This window comes from Nipponia nippon, unplaced genomic scaffold, assembly GCF_047370975.1.
Source record: "Nipponia nippon isolate SJK-2023a ecotype South Korea unplaced genomic scaffold, ASM4737097v1 scaffold_14, whole genome shotgun sequence".
NCBI classification, from domain to species: domain Eukaryota; kingdom Metazoa; phylum Chordata; class Aves; order Pelecaniformes; family Threskiornithidae; genus Nipponia; species Nipponia nippon.
This window is the reverse complement of record NW_028262330.1, coordinates 9924736-9944736: the sequence shown is the minus strand read 5'-3', so window position 1 is coordinate 9944736 and position 20001 is coordinate 9924736. Positions and strand designations below refer to the sequence as shown.

Below are 20001 nucleotides of genomic sequence, written 5' to 3'. Positions count from 1 at the left end.
GGAAAACATGACTCTCGGTTCCTTACGTCGTGGATGTAAGTTCACGGGCTGCAGACTTCAGAAATGCCTTTGTGTAGGTTTCTTTGCAGGTTTTTAGGTTTTTTGTTTGCTTGTTGGAGGGGTTTGGGGTTTTTTTGTGGCGGTTTGGTCGTCGTCATCCCCCAGTATGTCAGCTGGCATGCCTGCTCACGCAGACCTCTTGCCGGAAACGCAACTTTAATTTCTTCAGTTTCCCTGAGAAACAGGTTTCCTTAAGGCATCTGTAGGCAAGGGAAGGTGATAGCTCTAGATTGCTTCATTTTGTTTTACTTATGATAGAAAAACTGTAGTTCAGTCATTGTACTTTTGTTTCAGAGTAACTGTAAGAACATAGCGTGTAAGTATGCTGAAAATGGACAAGGTATGCATAATAACAATGAGTAACATGAACACATTGCTTGGATCCTGGGGGGGGGAGGTTGTGCTAAGAGTGTGCTAAATACAGGGGGAAAATCCTCTTATATTTCGCTTGTGGCCAAAATACTTAACGAATTGGGCATTGATTCCTAAAAAACAGATGAGAAAGAGCGGTGACGAGGTGGTACTGTGGGTGCTACTGGGTTGTACAAGGAAAGGAGAGCCTATAAAAAAAGAGAATTCCAGCCAGTCACAGCGTGCAGAAAAGGTAAAACAGAGTAAATGGCTGATGGTTGTTGTTATCAAAGGGTTAAAAACTACTCTAGTATTGAGGAACACATGGATGGAGGCACAGGTTCTGCCCGGGAAGGCCGTGGCCGAGCCCTGTGGCGTGGCCAGGCCCTGGTGGCAGCGGGGGCTCTGCCCGAGGCCGTTACCCCGCAGAGGAGCGGTGCGGTGCGGTGCGGTGCGGTGCGGTGCGGTGCGGAGCGGAGCGGAGCGGCGGGGCTCGGCACCCGCCGGGGCAGTCGCGGCTAACGCAGAACGCGGTTCGGCCTTGTTTGCCGTTTCGCTTTAATTTAAGGGGTCTAAGCGGCGACCTTCCCCTCTCCCGTCCTCCGGGGCGGCGGGCAGCGAGGCTCCGGCCCCCGCCTGCGGACCCGCTCCGCTGCCGCCGGTCAGCGCGGCGCGACGGGCCCGGGCACGGGGCAGCGCATCCCCGGCCGGCGTGCCCGCTGCCCGCTGGTAACCCCGGCGCCGCGCTCCGCCGGGGTGAACGACCGCCGCCGCCGGGGAGCCGCGGGCGCTGCCCGCCCCGCCGCCGGCCCCGCCGCCGTCACCACATCGCCTCATCGCCTAGCAACACCCCACCGGCCCCGCCATTGGCGCAGCCGCGCCCCCGCCCACACGCTGCCGCCTCCGGATTGGCTGCCGGCCCGGGAGCGCGCGCCCGGCCCGGCGCCTCTTCCCTTTGTGCGCCGCGGGAGCGCGCCCCGCAGCCCGGCCCGGCCTGGCCCCGCGCCCCCCGCCCAGCCACGGTGCCGGCGCGGCAGCGGCCCCCCGGGCGGGGTGGGGTGGGGTGGGGGGCACAGGGACGCGAAGAGCCCCCGCGCCCGCGGAGGGTCGGCCCGGAGCCAGGCTCCCCCAGCAGCGCCCGGCCTTCCACCGCCTCCGGGGCGGGGCGGAGCCAGGCGGGCCCCCCTGCCCGCGGCACCGGGCCAAGCTCTCGGGCCCCGCCCCAGCCTGGCCAGGGCCCCCTCCTCCCGTGGAGCGGCTCCCGCGGGCAGGGGTTGGCATCACCCCGGGGCCGGCTCCGGGTGGCCCTGCCCCGGCTCTCATTGGACTGCGGCGAGGAGTAAACCGTCAGCCCATGTGGCGTGGCCGCGGGAGGTGGCGGCTGCTTAAATAGCGGTGGGAGCTAGAGGGAGACAGCGAGGAGAGCGCGGAGCATCGGTGTGCGCAGCGCATCGGTGTGCGCAGCCAGGCACCGGCCGCCGCAGAGCCCGCGTCCGCCCGCAGAGCCCGGCCCGGCGCTGAGCCCACGCCAGAGCCTTCCCGGCACGAAGCCTTCCGCCGCCGTGCAGGTACCGGCGGGACAGCCGCTGCGGCGCGGCCGGGAGAGCGGCGGCCTCGGCTCCCGCCTCCGCGGGCCGCTGCGCCCGGCGCCTTCCTCGGGGAGGCTCCATCTTGCCCTCGCCGCCCTGCGGGGCTGCGCCCGCGCCTCTCTGGCCCGGGGCCGGGGGGTCGGCGGGCCCGGCGGGCCCGGCCCTCACGACCAGAAGGTTCCGCGCTGCGGTCGCCGCGCCCTCTTGCCGCGGGCCGCTCTCCCGTGGCCCAGCGCAGCCGTGCCGAGGAGAGACCCCCGCCAGCTCGGCGGCTGGGTACCGGGCCGCAGCGCCCCCCGCCCCGCTCCGCCCGCCCGGCGAGGTGGCGCGGAGGGAGGCTGAGCGGCTGCATTGTGGTGCCGGCGCTCCGCCATCTTGGCGCCGGGCGGGGACCCCGCCGCCGCGACCCCTGGCCTCCGGGCCGGGCCGGCTCGGGGGGCGCGGCTGCCTGCAGCCCTCGCCCGTGCCCGGCCGCAGGAGCCTTCCTGCCGCTCCCCGGGCTTCGCCGCGCCGCTCCCCAGCAGCGGCGGCGGCGGCGGCGAGGCTCGGCGGGAGGTGAGGGGCCGCGCCCGGTGCGGAGCGAGCGGCCCGCGCCGCGGGGCTGGGCGGCCTCGGCGGCAGCTCGGAGCAGCGCGCTGCCCCCGGCGGGCGCCGGGGCTGAACGGGCGGCTCTCGCCTGGCGGCGGGGCGACGGCGCTGCGCTCTGCCGCGGTGCCACGGGCTAGCGCGAAGGCGGTGGGGCGGCGGGCCGGGGAGGCTGGCGAGGGAGGAGATGCGGCGCTGGCTGTTGCGAAAGGTGAGGTGTCAGGAGGTGCTTGGAAACCGCCTGAGAAAAGGTGCCGCATGCACCGCTCAGCGCCTTTTTTCCACTTCGGTGCGAACCAGCCGCCCGCATGAAATAACCCATTCATCGCGCGCCAGTCTGGGTTTGGTGATGCGATTCTGTCAGGAGCGTGATCATCGCCTCCTCTCTTGTGCTGTTTGTGCCCCTGCTTGGTTTCTGCTCCACATTCCCTCCCTGGCGTAGGGCCCTTGGAGATGCTGAATGTGTATTTTCCTCGCTAAAAGCTTTATGCAGATGCTTAAATTGAGACGGGCGGTGTTAAAGCTGTGTACGTTACCTTGCGTGCTCCTTCAGAGAGCAGCGTTGGGGGCTTTGGAGCGTGTCTTGCCTTAAAAAACAAAAGGGAGGAAAAGCCTCAAGCCACACGAGCGAGGGCTTCACCTTTTCCTGCAGCCTCTCTGCTCCTTGAAACAAGCTGAAAATCGTAGTACATTGTGAAGAGCCGCATTTAGCGGATGAGCTCAGAGGACGAGGTCCCTACGTGGAGGGCAGTTATCGAGAGATATGTTATAAAACACGATCTAGTGATACTGGGGACTTAAATTTTTGTACAAATCAATTCTGACCATTTGGGAATCAACAGAGCTGTGCTGATTCCATGAGCAAAATCTAACCTACTTTTCTCAAATAACAGGTCTGAACCAGATTGTGTTTCCTGCTAAGTAGTGCATTTTAAATCTGAAAACACGCTGCCATTTCTCATTTGTATTGTGGTCAATGGGACAAATCCAGCCTTGAAACAGAAAGAGACAGTTAAAAGGTCTTTGTTAAACGGAAGCTATAGCACACAGATTGATGGTAGCCAAATGCTTTAAAAAAAAAAAGAAAAGCAGCCTGTGTTTGCCTCTAAAGGTTTTTTGGAGGCAGGCATTATAGCTCTTTACGAGTGAAGTTCCTATGTAATGACAGTTTTAATTACAAATTTTAGAAATTGTAACAGAGATTAGGAAACCTAGATTACGATGTAGTCATACTGAAAAACTAAGAAAGCAATCCTTTTGTCAATATCTGTGCTGCAGGAAGCTATGGAGGAGTCATGGATGTTTCATCTTGCAGTAATGGGAGCTCCAAAACAGGTCAAGATTTGGAGTGCCTAGGAACAGTAGCAGAGTTGACTTTGAGGATTCTGTCCCACTGTGATGGCAGCCATCAAGATAACAGTGAAATAAATATAAGCAATGTGCTCCTGTCTCGCAAAGAGAACTGTGCATCGGGCAAAACAAGATTTGGGGTTTATTTGTTGGTTTTTTTGCAAACAGTTTCTTCTTCCTTCCCTCTCCCCCTCCTTTCCTCGCTGAACCGTAGGTGAACGTAGGTACAGCAGAATAAGAAAAGTATTCTCTTCAGTGGTTGGCAAGTCAGGTATGAGTGAGAGAAATAAAATTTTGCCTTCCCTTTTTTATTTTTCTTTTTTCTTGTCTTTCTCTGTCTTTTCCCCTCTAAAAGCTTACAAGGAAAGACAAACTTAATGGGCACAGAGATATTTTTGTAGGGAAACAGTAGATAAAATTATTGTTTTTAAAGAAAAAAAAAAAGTACAGCTGCCAGGGATGTTGGAAGACAATGATTAGTACTTCTTGATTCATTATTCGTGCTGGATTAGTGAGGTACTGAAAAACTGCATTTTAAATGCAACGGAGAACAGTATTCAGCTTAAGAGTAAGTTTGATAATTGTGTTAAGCTAACACGATACCAATAGGTATCCAGTACATAGAGAACAAGGTTAAGAGGGTATAACATGATTGGAGAAAGGAACTGGCATCAGTAAACAAACCAACCTTGTCAAATGGCTTATGTGGGAGGTAGATAACCAGAGCACAGGTATAAAGTGATGAAAGTCATTACTAGCCAATAATACCAGAAGGGATTGTTAGTTATTAACAGTCACATACTGAATGAGTCAGCAACACAATATCATTGCCAAAAAATATTGTGTAAATCCAGTGAGGTGGTAGTTCATGCTTAACTGAGGTGTCTGTCGGACTGATGTGTTGGGAGGGATGGAGGCATTTGCTTCTCCCCCCTCAGCTGAAACGCAAGCTGTCTAGAAGAATTCACAGAATTCAATTCAAGCAAAACTATGGGGTAAACAGAGGAAAAAGGATGTTAGATGTCTGGTTGGATCCGACAAAATAAAGCCTTAAGAAATCGGAGGATCCTGTTTGTCCCTCTTTATCTTCTTTGTCTCCTTTTTTGACCTGTTGCTTTTGGTCACCTTGCTCATCAAATGGAACGATTTCTTCTGTATATTTGCGGTAGTCCAATCTCCTCTAAAACAGCTGTAGAAATAATTTTCTTTCTCGATCTGTGCTATGTCCTATACAACAACTGCCAACCTACTGTGTTTAGTCTAAAATTGCTCTACAGAAAAAAGAAAGTCTCTAATATCGTTAAAAATAATACAGTACACTATTTGGGGGTAAAATCGAACTTTAAAATGGTCTACTTGCTTCTTATCTGTTAAGGAAGACCAAAGACGTTGTTGGTAGCTGTAACATCTACTTTAATCCCTGTTTAATCAGGGATGACTTAATATTAATGATTTTTCCTCTTCCTGCTCTTGTTTTCCACATCAACTCATCTCTATTGTCTGCTGCTAAATCCATAATTTGTATGTTCTCTTAAATGTAGGCATTTGGAGCTCTCTGTGTCAAGTCTAAATCTTTCCAGATACTTGGGTATAAAAATCCTTAAGTTGTGGCTCTTCTTACCCATTCACCCAGCTAAAATTAACTTTTTGGCTCTTGTTCTTCTACATTTTGATTACTTCAGCATCTTTTTCTCTGCCTTTGACACAGTCTTGCTCAACTACATTCATAACATGTTGGCAAAAATTGCTTTGCTGATAAATTCCATTACTTCACTGTCTCGGAATAAGATTTTGTCAAGATTGGCCGTACCTGGATGGAGTTTTTCTGGTAGTCCAGGGAGAGGTGTGGGATGGGAAGGAGCAATCCCAGAAGTGACACTTCAGTCCCCTGAAATACAGATTATACTCCTCTCCCTAGAGATCATCGCCTGAAGAGCTGAGACATAAAATTGAATCATAATAACATTATCATCCTGTACGTCTCTTGTCTTACGCTTAGATTGTAGCTTTGTGCCTGAGATCCATTCTTGCTCTGCCCCTAGCGCAGAACTGCTGCAACTATAGCAGAGTTGTGGCCCTTGATTGCATTTTTCAGGCACAGTGGTGACACTGATAATAAAACCGACTTGCTAGATTTATGTGAGTGGAAAAACAGAGAGGCGTCTCTTCAGAGGAGAGCGGACTGGGCCTTTTGCTACCGATTTCAGTTTTGGGGAATAGTTTCTCGGTAAGGGCCTTGTGCGCTTGGCCCTTAGTGTTTCCCTTTTTAAATGAACAACTGGAGTGGAATGGAATGGGGTGTTTAGCATAAGACTGAGAAGTCCAAGATGTCCCTGTGGGAGCACTTCTGTTTCTGCTCCCAGAAGGGATGGACTGGATGGGGTAATCGTCTCTTCTGCTTCAGTGTTGCACGTTGCATAATTCCACAGTTACTCCACAGATCTGAATCAGGATAACTGCTGAAGGAAGGAAGAAGGGTAAAAGAAATCGGGCAACCTCTGTGGTGGCGTGTGCTGGCTGGGCTACACCTCGGCTAACCAGAGGGCTTTGCTTTCCCTCTGCACACCCCAGCCTCTTTCAGCTACAGGGACGTGTTACGCCTGAGCAATGTGCGGATGGGAGAGAGCCCTATTTCTTGCTCAAAAGCGTCAGGAACTCCTGAAAGAGGCTGCAAAACCATGCCTAAATTAAATATCTTGGGTTGGAAAAACGTCTGTGAAGCGCTCATCTGAGTGTACCCGTTAGTGCTCTTTTGTGGAGGAGATGATCAAGCACCAGCAGCGCTTAAGAGAAGTGCCTGCATGGCACTGTGGAGCATGATCTGTGATGGAAGTCAAACTTTAGGTCTTCCAAAGCAAAGTCTTTCCTTCAAAGTTATTAAGGCAGACATTTAGCTATTCGAATACCCAGTTTTCTATGTGGCTTCTACTTGTTAAAATCCCACACATTAACTCTAAAAAAAATATTTTGCCTCTACTTATCAAGAAGGATTATTTAAGGAAGTACTGTGAATGCTTACTACCTCTTTTGTTCATGCAACTGCACTTTTATATTTTTTTTTATACATATATGGGATTTTTTTCCCCCTCCTTTAACTTGCCTACTTAGGGTCCACAAACTATAATTTGAACTTAACTGAAACATCACGTTAAGTTGCCTTCTCTCTGGTTAGTTGTTAATATATTTTAGTGTAATAGAAAATAAATTAAATGTGTGCTTTCTGTCATATAGGAGCTATCACTTGGTGTGGTGATCTGTATAGGCAGCCTGCCATGCTGCGTTAGGCGCCATGATGCTCTCTTGTGTTGTTTGGGATTGGGGTCTTGGAATGCAAATTTCTTGGGACAACAGCTAGGGTTTTTCATCCCATCTGGAATCCAGATCTGTTCTGCCAGGTCTTACTTGAAAGCACCACTCTCTGTCACATGTACTCAGTTCCCCGTTCCCAGTCCTCTCAATGTGTGGCAGTGCAGGGTCCAGTTGGGAAACACTTTATATGTAAAACTTACTTCTTGTTTCGGGTATTTAAGATGATGCTAAGTTGTATTGTAATCTTTGTGCTTTTGCGTACGTTTTCTCCTGTGTGTGTGTTTTGGGGTTTGTTTTGTGTGTTGGTTTCTTTTTATTTGTTTGGTTTTGTTTGTTTTGTGGGGTTTTGCTGTCCCGTTCCCCCCCAACTTTCTGATTATTGATTCTTAAGTTAGCATTTAACTTTGTAATGATCGTAGAACTTGTTTTGCTACCTGTTAGGTTTGCCTTGTAATTATGTATTTTACTATATGTATTTCATAATTTCTCCACCCACCTCTGCTCCAGCATGTTAATCTTTCTTCTCTGCTGACTTCAGAGAGGCTCTGCACTTGGTAGAGCTAGACCTGTTCATTTTCTAGTTGTCATGTAGAAACTGGTTGTTCTCGGAGCCCAACACTCCTTCAGGATCAGTTTTCTCATCCTCGTTGTCCCCACAGATCTCATGGTCCACTTGATTAGCTGGGATGTCTTTTCGTAGTAGAGACTCCATGGGCTGTTCCTGTGTGGGTGTTTCTCCTGCAAATATGCTTGTTTGTCACAACATGTCAGGAAGACAAGAGACACATATACCATCCTTCCCTGTCTGAAATCTTACTAGTCTTGCTGCTTTCTAGATCTCAGCAACAGGGAGAAGTTAAGAGATGGAGGACGTGGTGGTTGCAGGCATAGCAGGAAGGCTGCCAGAATCGGAGAACTTGCAAGAGTTTTGGGAGAACCTGTTAAATGGAGTTGATATGGTTACAGAGGATGATCGGAGGTGGAAACCAGGTGAGTGCTTATTGTCTCTCCTTTTGGAGCCCTGAGTTCTAGAGGAATTATCCTGTGAAAGGAAAGGGTTTATCAGATGTGAAACCCTGCCAGAGCTTCTGAATTCACTCCTGATATATCATCAAGAAATTCGGGAACAGAACACTTTCATGAAGGTCTCAAGCAATCTGTTTTATAATGTCATGTCCCATGCAGTAGTAGCTTATAGCTTACAGAGCCATCTTACTGCCACAGCTGTCAGCAGCAGGTACAGGGTTCATGTTGCCTAGCTGCTCTGTCAGAGTGTTCTTTTATTTAAAAGAGACTGTCACTTTTCTGGGTTCAGAAGTAGCACAAGGACTCCAGTCCAGTGATTTATGGCTTTATACAATGTTCTTTTCTGTCTTTCTCGAGTGTTTGGCACATGTCTATCCAGTTCAAGCTAGTGACTTGCAAAAGTGAAAAGTAGGTTTTGTTTTCCTTCTACCTGGTGACTGACTGGAACCACTACTTTGGACTCCATTTGTGTACTTGGTACAACTTGCCAAAGCAAAAATGCTTAAACTACATAGATGTCTTTTGCTGCCATATCTGGGAGAGTTTTAAAAATGGCAATTGTTTTTATTAGTGTAGCATTCTCATTTCCAAATGAGGTTCAGAGAGATGGAGTAGGTAGATATTAGTGCAGCACTCTGGGTACTGCAACAGGGAAGTTAGGTTTCATGTGTAATTGAGAATCGGCTGTGGTCATTCTGTACTTTGTCTCAGCTGGTAGCTGCTTTAAAACTGATGTATTCTGTGACTCAGTGTTGAATTTTTCTTCTCAGGAATTTATGGACTGCCCAAGAGAAATGGAAAGCTCAAGAACATAAACAAGTTTGATGCATCCTTTTTTGGGGTTCACCCCAAACAAGCTCATACAATGGATCCTCAACTTCGCTTGCTGTTGGAAGTTTCTTATGAAGCTATTGTGGATGGAGGTAAGCAGCTGAATGACTGAAGAGGGAGAATTGTGCTGCATTGTCTCTGTGCAGCAGGTGCAGCCACGCACCTGTGTGATGTGATCTCTAACAAGAGAAAGCCATCACAGTAGAGAGGAGACTAAAGAACTGGTACGGGGATTAGAAAAAAAGCTGACTTTTCTGGAACTCAAGCTAGGAAATCTATGCTTACTGCCAGCAAATCTCTACCTGCCTCTTCTGGTACAACCAGTACAACAGAAACACTTAAACAGTCAATAGTTCTAGAGCTTTTGTGTGTTCTGCTCTACTGTAATATTCCATAATAGATACTTTTGTTAAAGGGATATTTGTAGTGCAAAACGAAGATGACTTGATTAGAGTTCTTATCCATGTTCTAAAGGAATGGCAGATGGCCTGATGTATTCCTGTCTGTTGGCCAGGTTCATGGAAAACTTGTGGCGTTTGATCTGCTTCTGTAGAAGGTTTACCCAGGAAGTGTGCTTTCAGAAATAGGAGACTCTCTTCCATCACTGCGAGTGTCTTGAGCTTTTGAGTTACCCACAGAGCCAAGAAGTTTATTCTTCATGTTAATCAGTTTCATGTCTGAATGTAAGAAGCACATGGGAAAAAGTTGTAACCATCTCGCTAGTACTTACTTATTAAACTTGCTCCTCTGCTGCTGAGCCTCAGTCTGAAGGCTTGAATATTCTGCCTGTCTCCAGGACTCCTGAAGCACAGAGAAGAAACAGCAGAGACTGCTGCAAGTTGAGCTTGCTATGCATTTTTTTAGAGCAGAGTTGTTTCTTGTTTCGATTGTTGGCTTATTGCGCTTAAGAATTTTCCTTTCTGTACTCCAGATTTAGGCTTTGTATATGGCTAGAGATAGATATTCGTGTGCTCACATGACATTCCAAGTGCTGGGATTTTTCTCCCCTTCAGTCCGCTCCTTTTCTCTGCACTGAAAGTCAGCTGTTAGCTCATCTGATCAGCATTTATGTCTTTCATAGTCCATACACTTTTTTACACAAGACTCTAGCCATGCCCAGCTAAGCTGAAAACCTGTCTCCCGGCACAGTGTTCTCTGGCCCAAAGCCGATACCAAAGTTCTGATGGACCCTGCAGTAACACTTGTAAGGTCTGCAATTGAAACAGATATAAGGTTACTATAGGTAAGGGAACAATGCTGCAGGCCTGCCAGAAAGGGACACTAAGTAGTATTTAATGAACTGGTGCCAGCGTACCTGATATCTCCCCAGTTTGTCCCTCGTTATGAGTTTGCCTACTGTAATCTACCTTCCAATATCCTCATAGGTATTAATCCGGCCACCCTCCGTGGCACAGACACGGGTGTATGGGTTGGTGCCTGTGCGACGGAGGCTTCTGAAGCCCTTACCCGAGATCCGGAAGAGATTTCGGGATACAGTTTGCTTGGCTGCCAGCGTGCTATGCTTGCCAACAGAATTTCCTTCTTTTATGACTTAAAAGGTAAGTGCCCCCAAACCTGTCGATGCTGATCAGCAGTTGCAATTTGAGCATGATTGTCCCACAGTTTCTGCAGAGGAGTGGGATGGATATGATGATGTAGACCCCTTTTGGGATGAGAAAGTAGCATGCAGCTATTGCAAGGAAGTATATGAGAAGTAGCAAATGTATTGTAACTGTGTGATAAGACTCATTGTAAGGCTTTGTAACTCAGTTGCTGCTGCTGGGCATAGCTGGCATTCAGCTGAAAGATGATGATGTCAGGAGGCCTTAATAAAAAGGCCTAGGTCCATTCCTGCCTTCGGACTGCTATTTGGTATCAAGCTATGTAGAAGTCAGCTAGCCCAGAGACAAACTGACTGGAGCAGTTAGCTCTTTTTGAGTAAAGTGGAAAAAGTGGGAGAGCCACCACAATGATGTAATTGAAGGCATAGACATGACTTGAACTGTGTGTGGCATTGAAGATAAGAGTGGAGGGATAGGAATTGCTCTGAAGAGCAACAGAGATAATGGCAAGGGTAGCACCAGGAAGGGGGAGGGATTTTTATTGTTGAGAATGGGGAAATAGATGAGACCTGCCTGTGAAGCTACAATCTTTTTTTGATGGAGACAGATGGAATTTTTAAAAAGACTCTTAAAGCCAAACTGTTAGCAATTTTTTTTCTACCTTTCTCATCCCTTCTTACCTGGTAAGCAGGCAGAGATGGTGATTCTTGTCTCCCACTGTATCAGGATTACCAGTTATGTTCTGAATCAGCTCTATTTAACATTTTTTTTTTTTTTCATACGTTTGTCTTATGATCCCATCCTGTAGTCTTTGAAGAGCAACTCTAGGAAATAAACAGTAAAAACCAGCTTTTTTTTGTTTTCCCTTTCTGTTCCCTAAGGACCAAGCATAACTATTGACACAGCCTGCTCCTCTAGTCTCGTGGCTCTGGAAAATGCTTATAAGGCAATTTGTAATGGATGGTGCAGTGCAGCCCTAGTAGGAGGGGTCAGCCTTTTGCTGAAACCCAGCTCTTCTGTGCAGTTCCTGAAACTGGGCCTGCTTTCTTCTGATGGTACCTGCAAGAGTTTTGATGCTTCAGGTAAGGCATTAGTACAAAAGGTTGTCACGGTGTATAAGAGGAACTTATTGTGGAGTCTGTGACCAGATACCCTTGTAATACAGCAAAGAGCTGGCCTCGTAGTTGTTCCTGGGGGCACTGTTTGGGACATACCCTAGACCTGATCTGTGTTGCATGCTCCATTGAACCTGGAAAACTAACTGTGGGGAAGAAACTCTATGGTTCATTCCTCAGCCGTTGGGGAGAGGAAATAGCTGTCTCTTGATGGAAACTTTCTATCATCGTTTGTGATGAACAGCGAGCCTTTCTAGGACTTTTTTTTTTTTAAAGAAATGGATATGTCATATTCTCAAAGCAGTGTGTTGTAAGTGGTAGCTCAGGAATGAGATGACCATCCTGCATGTTGTGTTGTGCAACTTTTTTCAAAGCAAAGCAGAATTAGTGACTTGTTCTTCTCTCCTTGTTCTCAGGAGATGGATATTGTCGCTCTGAAGCTGCCGTTGTTGTTCTTTTGACCAAGAGATCTATGGCTAAGCGGATCTATGCCACAGTAGTCAATGCTGGAACTAACACTGATGGCTTTAAGGAGCAAGGTATGCCTTGAGCCTCTGAAAAGTGAGATACCTACAGCACTGTTCAGTCTAGAGTCTTTGTCATAAAAAATGGGCTGTTGTGAGATTCTTCTTTCAATGTGTGAAGGCTTCTTATTGTTTGGGTTTTTCCTTTTTCTGTTATGGTAATGCAAAGTTCAGGACCCTATTTTGTAAAGAAGTTGAAGGAGACAAGTGGTGGTTTCTACTGTACAAAGTAACAGGAATGTCCTGTTGCTAGTTTAGCCTTCCTCAGGACATCTCTACAGTAACTTCTGCATTGATGGTAGAAATGTAGGTGGTGTTTATGACTATAAGGCTCTTTCCCTAATTCTGTCCCATTTCTCCCGCTCTCTAGTTATGGAGATACCAAGTTTCACGTATTCTGCTTGATCTAGACATCTTCTAGTATCTGTTAACCAGTATCTTCCCGCACTACTGTAACTCTTACTTTAGGTCCATCTCTGATTCCTCTGCTCTTCTTCTGAAGAGTGAGAGGCGTATTGTGTTTGCTGCGAAGAACATTGGTGTAAATCCTGAAAAAGTCTCTTTTTAGTTTTCTTGGACCTGGTAGCCTCAAACAGTTGAGAGGGTACTAAAATTGGAACAGGAAGCATTTGATAAGAGAGAGGAATTAATGGCAACTTTGGTCCTAGGTGTGACATTCCCATCTGGAGACTCGCAGCGGCAGTTGGTCACCAGCTTGTACAGAGAACGCGGTATTAAACCTGAAGAAGTGGAGTATATTGAAGCTCATGGGACAGGCACCAAGGTCAGCATGGCCCCTTTGGGTTTGGAGTGTTTGTGTCCCTTATTTTCTCCCTTGCATCACTTGCCACACTTTTCCGTCAAATTATTCTTTGTTTTTCCAAAATGAACTATGTTTCTCCCTTCTACGAGTTAGTAGAATATGTACTGCTTCACCACTTTCGGATTTTGCCCAAACATCTTAATCCTTTGGATTTCTCTTCTGTGGTGTGTTTTGGAAGTGCTAGTTAATAGCCATTCTGATTCTCTTCCTACTAGGTTGGAGATCCAGAGGAAGTAAATGGCATTGCAGGTGTCTTCTCTCAGTGTAAGAGAGACCCACTGTTGATTGGATCAAGCAAGTCAAACATGGGTCATTCAGAGCCTGCCTCTGGGCTTGCTGCATTAGCCAAGGTAACGGGGTGGCTTGAGAAGGAAAATTGGGGGAGGAGGGGAACACAACAGTGTGGGGGGTTTTAATGTTTGTTTGCTTGAAGGAAAATTTGCACTGATCCAGGATAAGATGTTCACTGGTAATGAGAAGAACTGAGGTGATTCTCATTAATTATCTACTTCTTGCTTCACCTGCAAATACTTCTAAAAGCTCAGGTGGCTAGTCTGCAAGCTGGAGACGAATGCCCAGGTGGCCCTCCACTTTGTGCACACACAAGTGTGTGCATGTCCACCCACCCACTTTAGCTCCCCCTTCCTACTGAATTCTACAGGAGCATGAATCTGCTCAGAATAAAGGCTTTGGGATCACTTTATTGATTATCCTTACACTTGACCTTCCAACAGAACTCTGCTGTAAGTCATTTGGATTTGGGGGGCGTACAAGGAGAGGGATTTAAATGTTTGGAGTAGTTGGCAATGACCAAAGATAAGAGGCAGTGTGGTCTTTCAGTGCCAAAAGAGTAGCTGATCCTTCTTGCTGTTTGTCAGGGATGTATCAGCTCTTCCTCTTCTCCCTTGTGTTGGCAAGAAGCCAGGTGAATTCTTTGGGATGAGGCTAGCAGCTTGAATAACTGATTGTCTGCCTACAGCAGTAGTTAGTAGGCTGGTTGCTAAGACAACCATCTATTGGTTCTGGCTGCTAAACTGCTTAGCAGAGAGCTAGCTAATGTTCACACTTGGTTGTAAGCCTATTACTGACAGCCTTAGAGCCATGCAAATTGAAGTCATGTACACTATCACTGCTAGAATTTTAGGCTCTTTAAAGTGGTTATTGTGACCCGAATACATACAACTTTCTGTGAATAGCCTCATCTGCAAATAAATCATGGAGACGCAGTGCCTGTCTCTCTGTAGAGGAAAGCTTACTTTTTTTAGCACCTCTGTCCCTCAGACTGACACCTTCCTCATAGAAGGAATGATAACTGAGTCATAAACCAAACCTCTCCATCCATACTGTGTTGTAAGTTATGAACAGTTTGTTTAGTGCAATTCTGCTGTGATCTGTCAGGACAGGATCATAACTTTGAGGTACTGTTTCCCTGTCTGCCTTTCTTAGAGGATGCAGAACTGCAAAGACAATAGCCACAATTTCTTTTTGAAGACTTCTCTGACACCATGTTTTCTCACTCTTTTTTTTTTTCATCAGTTTTCTCACTTACCTTTGTATCAGAACTTACAGCTGCAGGCAAGATCCCATGGCACCCATCATGCCTGCTAGAATATCTTTTTGGTATACTTTTGTGTTAGGTCTCATTTCCAGGTCGGGCATCTTTGAAAGCACCTGAAGCTTTGGAAGGATGTTGGAAGCTCTGTCTCTCTTCTCGATTCTTTGAAAGTTGGGCAGTACTTTGTATTTTAAGGTTTGGAAGTTAATCAGAATAGCAGATCAAGCGTCCTTGAGACCCAGCCAGAAACTACACCAAGGCCACTGTCTCTTAGAGAGCAACTGCCTCAGGAAGTCTGCAGTTTCTGTAAATGTTTTCTTCTGGAATTCCATAAAATGCTCTTATATGTGAGGAGTCAGTTAGGAAAATAGATCTTGAAAGTATCTGATTTCAGACTTGAAGAGAATCCATTAATGATGTGGATAGGTAAGAAAGAAACTAGGGCTTGCCAAGACCACTTAGTTAAATTCTGGTAAGGGAGGGGAAACTCACCAGCCCCTTTGAACTACTCAGCCTGTCTAATTACTTGCTGTACAGCAAAGACAAAGCTTCTTGGTGGCTCTGGTGTATGCTTACTGTACTGTACTCTCAAACGTGTAGAAGCCATGGCAGACTTAAAAGTACAAATATGTATGCTGTGTAAAGCAACAGCAAGTTCATAGTGCATAGCATTGTAGGTGTAGGACAGTGTGCATGAAGATACTTAGGTCACTGCAACTTTAAACATGCTGACTGGAGTTGAAATCATGCATTTATGCTGATTGTTCTCCCAGGTAGGCTGCCATGTCTGATAGTCAACTTGGAAGAACAGTTCCCAAACCAATATCTGTTTTCTCTGACGATTTTGAGGTGATGAAGGAGCTGCCAAACATACAGAGCACTGAGTGTTTGCAACTGTGATTTCCCGGACTTGTGCTACAGAGGAGTATGGGCTTGGTGTCATGGGCTGTTTGTAGAGATGCTGCTGAGAGAAGGGAGCTCTTGATTTTTTTGGCACAGCTATTCTAACTCTCACACTGTTTCTGTACTTCCCTTTGACTCTGCCAGTTCTGACCAGTCTGTTGTTCCCTTCTTCTTTTGGATCAAGATGACAACAAATGGGTGTGAAGCAGCAAGCAAACTCCCTTACCAGTGCTTTGGCTTGGCTCTTTTGCAGCAAAGGCAGAAATGGAAGCATTCATTGTGATAAGGAAGAGCATGTGTTGGCTCTGTGTGACTGGGGTGAGATGAAACAGAGTGTGATGACAGGACAGGATCTGAAAGGGGGGAAAGAAGATGTGATATGAAATGATGCTATGATTCTGTTCTATATGCTTAGTAGCCAGGCTGCTTTTCCAGCAAGAAAATGGCTTTCCAGTTAGGAAGGGTCTGGAAGCTAAACTTAAAGCTACCACCCTCGCCTTCACTGCTGGCTTCCTGCACGGACTTAAAATGTGCCTAGGTGAAGTAGAATTGTTTAGGTTGGAAAAGACCTTTAAGATCATCAAGTCCAACCATTGACCTAGCACTGCCAAGTCCACCACTAAACCATGTCCCCAAATAGGTACTACCTCAGTAACATCAATAATGCTGTTCTCTGAAGTGTCCCTTTATACAAACACAGAGAGAGCTGTGTTAGCCTATGCTACATGGTCATTTATAATAAAACAATAACAACAAAAGAAAGTTTATTACAAGAAAATGTGGAGAACAGAACACACTGTTTTTTTTCTTCCAGGTCATTCTCTGTCTGGAAAATGGGCTGTGGGCTCCAAATATTCATTTCAGTACCTCAAATCCAGCTATACCTGCCTTATGTGATGGCTCTTTGAAGGTAGTTTGTAAACCAACACCAGTGAAAGGTGGCTTTGTCGGTATCAGCTCTTTTGGCTTTGGGGGTGCTAATGCTCATGTCATTCTGAGGCCAAATGAGAATAAACGCCAGCCTCTGGAGACTTGTAACATCCCAAGACTGGTTCAACTTTGTGGCAGAACCCAAGAAGCTGTGGAAGTACTAATTGAAGCAAGCAGAAAACATGGAGGATGCAGCCCATTTGTGAACCTGCTCAGTGATATCTCTGGAGTTCGTGTATCCTCCATGCCCTACAGGGGCTACACACTTGTTGGCACTGACAGTGACATAAAAGAGGTTCAGCAAGTTCAAGCATCTGATAGACCGCTCTGGTACATCTGCTCAGGTAGGTGTGCAGCAGTGGGTCCAGGCTTCTGCCTTCCTCTGTAGATCTGTGGCTTGAGCAATTGGATTCTGTGCTCTTGTTGTTTTCTACTCTAGCATGAGGAAATATCTTGCAGCCCTGTGATATGTCTAGAAGACTCATGTTTCCTGTGTTTTATCTAATCCTTCCAACTTTGCTATCTTCTAATGATAGCAAAGTCCAGGAAAATAAAAAGCAATGCCTAATTTAGAGGGTCTTAGAAATGTACATTTTGCTCTTAGATAGAATTCTTTCGCTGCCAGAGCAAGTGTGTGATGTCTACTCCTTTTACGGAGCGTTACTAAAGCTTACTTTCTCCTTGCCTATCCTGCAGGCATGGGATCACAGTGGAAAGGTATGGGCATGAGCCTTATGAAGTTGGATTTGTTTCGTCAGTCTATATTGCGCTCGGACGAGGCTTTGAAGACCACAGGCCTAAAGGTTTCAGACCTGCTTATGCAAGCAGATGAGAACACTTTTGATGACATTGTCCATTCATTTGTTGGACTAGCTGCTATTCAGGTAAGACTCAAATGACTGGTGGAGGGAGTCATGGACTCAATCCACATAAGCATGCTCTGCTAGTGTGTCTGTTTGGCTGGTAACACTTTATACCAATTAATGGAAGCTTGATCTAAACTTATTTGTGTGCTTATCTGTGTGTGTATGTTGGGCAGTTTCTCCTTTTAAGAGACTAAGGAATGTCTTAAGTTTTATGTAAATGTTTGTGCCAAGGAGCAAGGTTCCACAGAATGCCTTCCAAAAATTGGTTCTGCAAAGGAACTACATTATGCTAAATGAAGTCTCTTTTTAATTCTGGGTGTCAATGTGGGATTCATTGTTTCTTAACAAACTAGAGGTAGAGCTTTTAAAGTGATCTGGAAAGCTGGTCTTGCCTCTTACTTCATACAGACATGCTCTTGGCAACCTGCTGTTGTTGGAAATAACCTTCTTAGTGGAAAGCTACGTAGTGGAGAGGCCCAAACAATACTGGAGTCACTTAATGATTCTTGGGATTGTTTTGAAATAAGGCTGGAGCTGCAGTTGTGAGGGGGGGAAAAAAAGCAGTGAGGCCAAGAAGAACGTCTGTACCAAAAAGCCATTTTGTAATGTACTCACTCCTGCTGTATGCCTTTGAGGCCTGATACCTCCTTACTCTGGCATGGAATCGCTAATCCTCCTTTTCCTTGCAGATTGCCCAGATTGATATGCTGAAGGCTGCAGGTCTGCAACCTGATGGGATTTTGGGCCACTCGGTGGGAGAAGTAGTTTGTGCCTATGCAGATAACTCCTTAAGTCATGAAGAAGCCCTTCTTGCCACTTATTGGCGGGGACAATGCATTAAAGAGGCCAAATTGCCCCCAGGAGCAATGGCTGCTGTTGGTAGGTATACCCTTACTTGAAAGAATGATACAGGAAAAAAGTACATTTGATCTCTGTTGTGTGGCATTGGGATGAAATTGGGCTCTGAAATGTGTTGGCGGAGACAATCATGTCTGTGAAATTTTGGCTCCTGTTGCCTCTTTTTCTTCTGATGTAGAACAGGTTATTAAATATTGAAGTTGATATCATGGTAGTAATCTCTGACCTGGAACATGGCAGAATTTTGGTAATCCAACCAAAACTTAAGTGGAAATGGAGAGATTTATTGGTAGGTGACCAATGACAGAGGCCTGATAAATAATCTCCTTGAAAAGAGAGGTGAAAATCTAAGGCACTGGGGTTTTTGTCTCTTGATATATGTGTGTGTGCATGTATGCATACATATATATTTAAATTCTAAAAAAAAAAAAAAAAAAAAAAATAGAGATATTTCTGACTGTCTGCAAGAGTAATGAGATGTGAAACCAGTAAGCCATGTAGTGGGCAACTGGCTAGTGGAACTTAATGCCATTAGAACTTACTTGGGCCTAATAGCACTTAGGAAGAAGCTTTCTCCTGAACAAGCTTTGCTCAGTGTTTCTGTAAGTCATATAGTTTTGCCCACTATTGGGTGAAATTTTGAGCTTTGGACCCAGCAGTTTGTCTTCATGGTGTGGCTTCATGGTGACTTAATGTTTAAAACTATTATTGGTAGCATTGTTGTTCTTCTGCTTCTTATTATTGGATGCAGTGGTCAATTAAAAACTGAAACACTTAAGAGACCAGCTGTTGCAGGTCTAATGCAGTATGTTTGATGACTAGATCACTTGTTATAATCCTAGACTTCTTACTTTAACTAATGCTACAAAGGATTACCTACCTAATTTAGCTTTCTTTTCCTTGATATGAAATACATGACACTTATCACAGAACTTTATCTTGGAGTGCTGCATATAATGCTTTTCGTAATCTGATGCTGAGGTCAAGTTCTTCCTGTGACTTGTATCCATGTAATATATGACCAGATGCTGCACGTGTTAAGCTAGTTTAAGCCACTAGAGTTGTTGATTTCTGTGGCTATTTTGTGGCTCTCGGTTTCTGTGAGTCAAGCTCACGTGTTCCCTCTCCTGTTCTAGCTCGGATTGCTATAAGGGCAAGATGAGACAAAACAACCAATTCTGTAGCTTCTTTGAAAGTCTGTGGGTTCCTTCTACCCCATCCCTTAATGGGAAGGTACAAAGATTCAGTCCTCTGTTCTTGTGCTTGATATCACAGTGATAAATGTCATGTTAAAGCCCTGAGGTAAATATCCTTAGCTTTTGGAGGGGACATGTCCCTCTTTCTCTTAAGAATCTTTCCCAGTTTTGCAAATGCTAAATTAAGTGCAGTAATTGTGCAGTTAAGATTGCCTCCCCTTATGAGGCTCGCTGCTGGAAACACTTGTGTTGTCCTTCTGCAGGTCTGACATGGGAGGAATGTAAGCAGTGCTGTCCTCCAAATGTGGCACCAGCCTGTCACAACTCTGAAGATACCGTCACTATTAGCGGGCCTCTGGTGAGCAAGGAATTGATACTGTGCATATCCGAGTTGTGACTGGGATCCGTGAAGTTCTGGTTTGAAGAAACCATGAAGCTGAGTTAAAAGCTCAGCTGCTTGCAAAGGGGAGCTGGATTAAAGTGGTGGGAGGGGACATGGTGCTTTGTATAAACTTAAGCACTCAAATGTTCTGTGAGAGGAAGTGATATTAATGCCTCAGTAATAAAA

The 20001-nt window shown here is 46.2% G+C and overlaps 1 protein-coding gene across 3 annotated transcripts in view; it reads left to right on the top strand.

The window, feature by feature from the left end:
• The first annotated feature begins 1673 nt into the window (after positions 1-1673).
• FASN (fatty acid synthase) overlaps positions 1674-20001 on the top strand; it is a 43751-nt gene continuing 25423 nt past the window's right edge. Inside the window, exons 1-12 of one of the 3 annotated variants that reach the window (XM_087750598.1) lie at positions 1674-1979; positions 8081-8234; positions 9041-9193; positions 10487-10660; positions 11545-11745; positions 12195-12317; positions 12971-13086; positions 13341-13475; positions 16398-16857; positions 17210-17397; positions 18069-18258; positions 19697-19791. In XM_087750598.1, the coding sequence (XP_087606724.1) occupies positions 8108-8234; positions 9041-9193; positions 10487-10660; positions 11545-11745; positions 12195-12317; positions 12971-13086; positions 13341-13475; positions 16398-16857; positions 17210-17397; positions 18069-18258; positions 19697-19791 (1962 nt within the window). In that variant the 5' untranslated portion in view covers positions 1674-1979; positions 8081-8107. Of the gene's footprint in view, positions 1980-8080; positions 8235-9040; positions 9194-10486; positions 10661-11544; positions 11746-12194; positions 12318-12970; positions 13087-13340; positions 13476-15727; positions 15902-16397; positions 16858-17209; positions 17398-18068; positions 18259-19696; positions 19792-20001 lie in introns of those variants that run through there. The other 2 variants (XM_087750599.1, XM_087750600.1) reach the window with 2 other exon arrangements.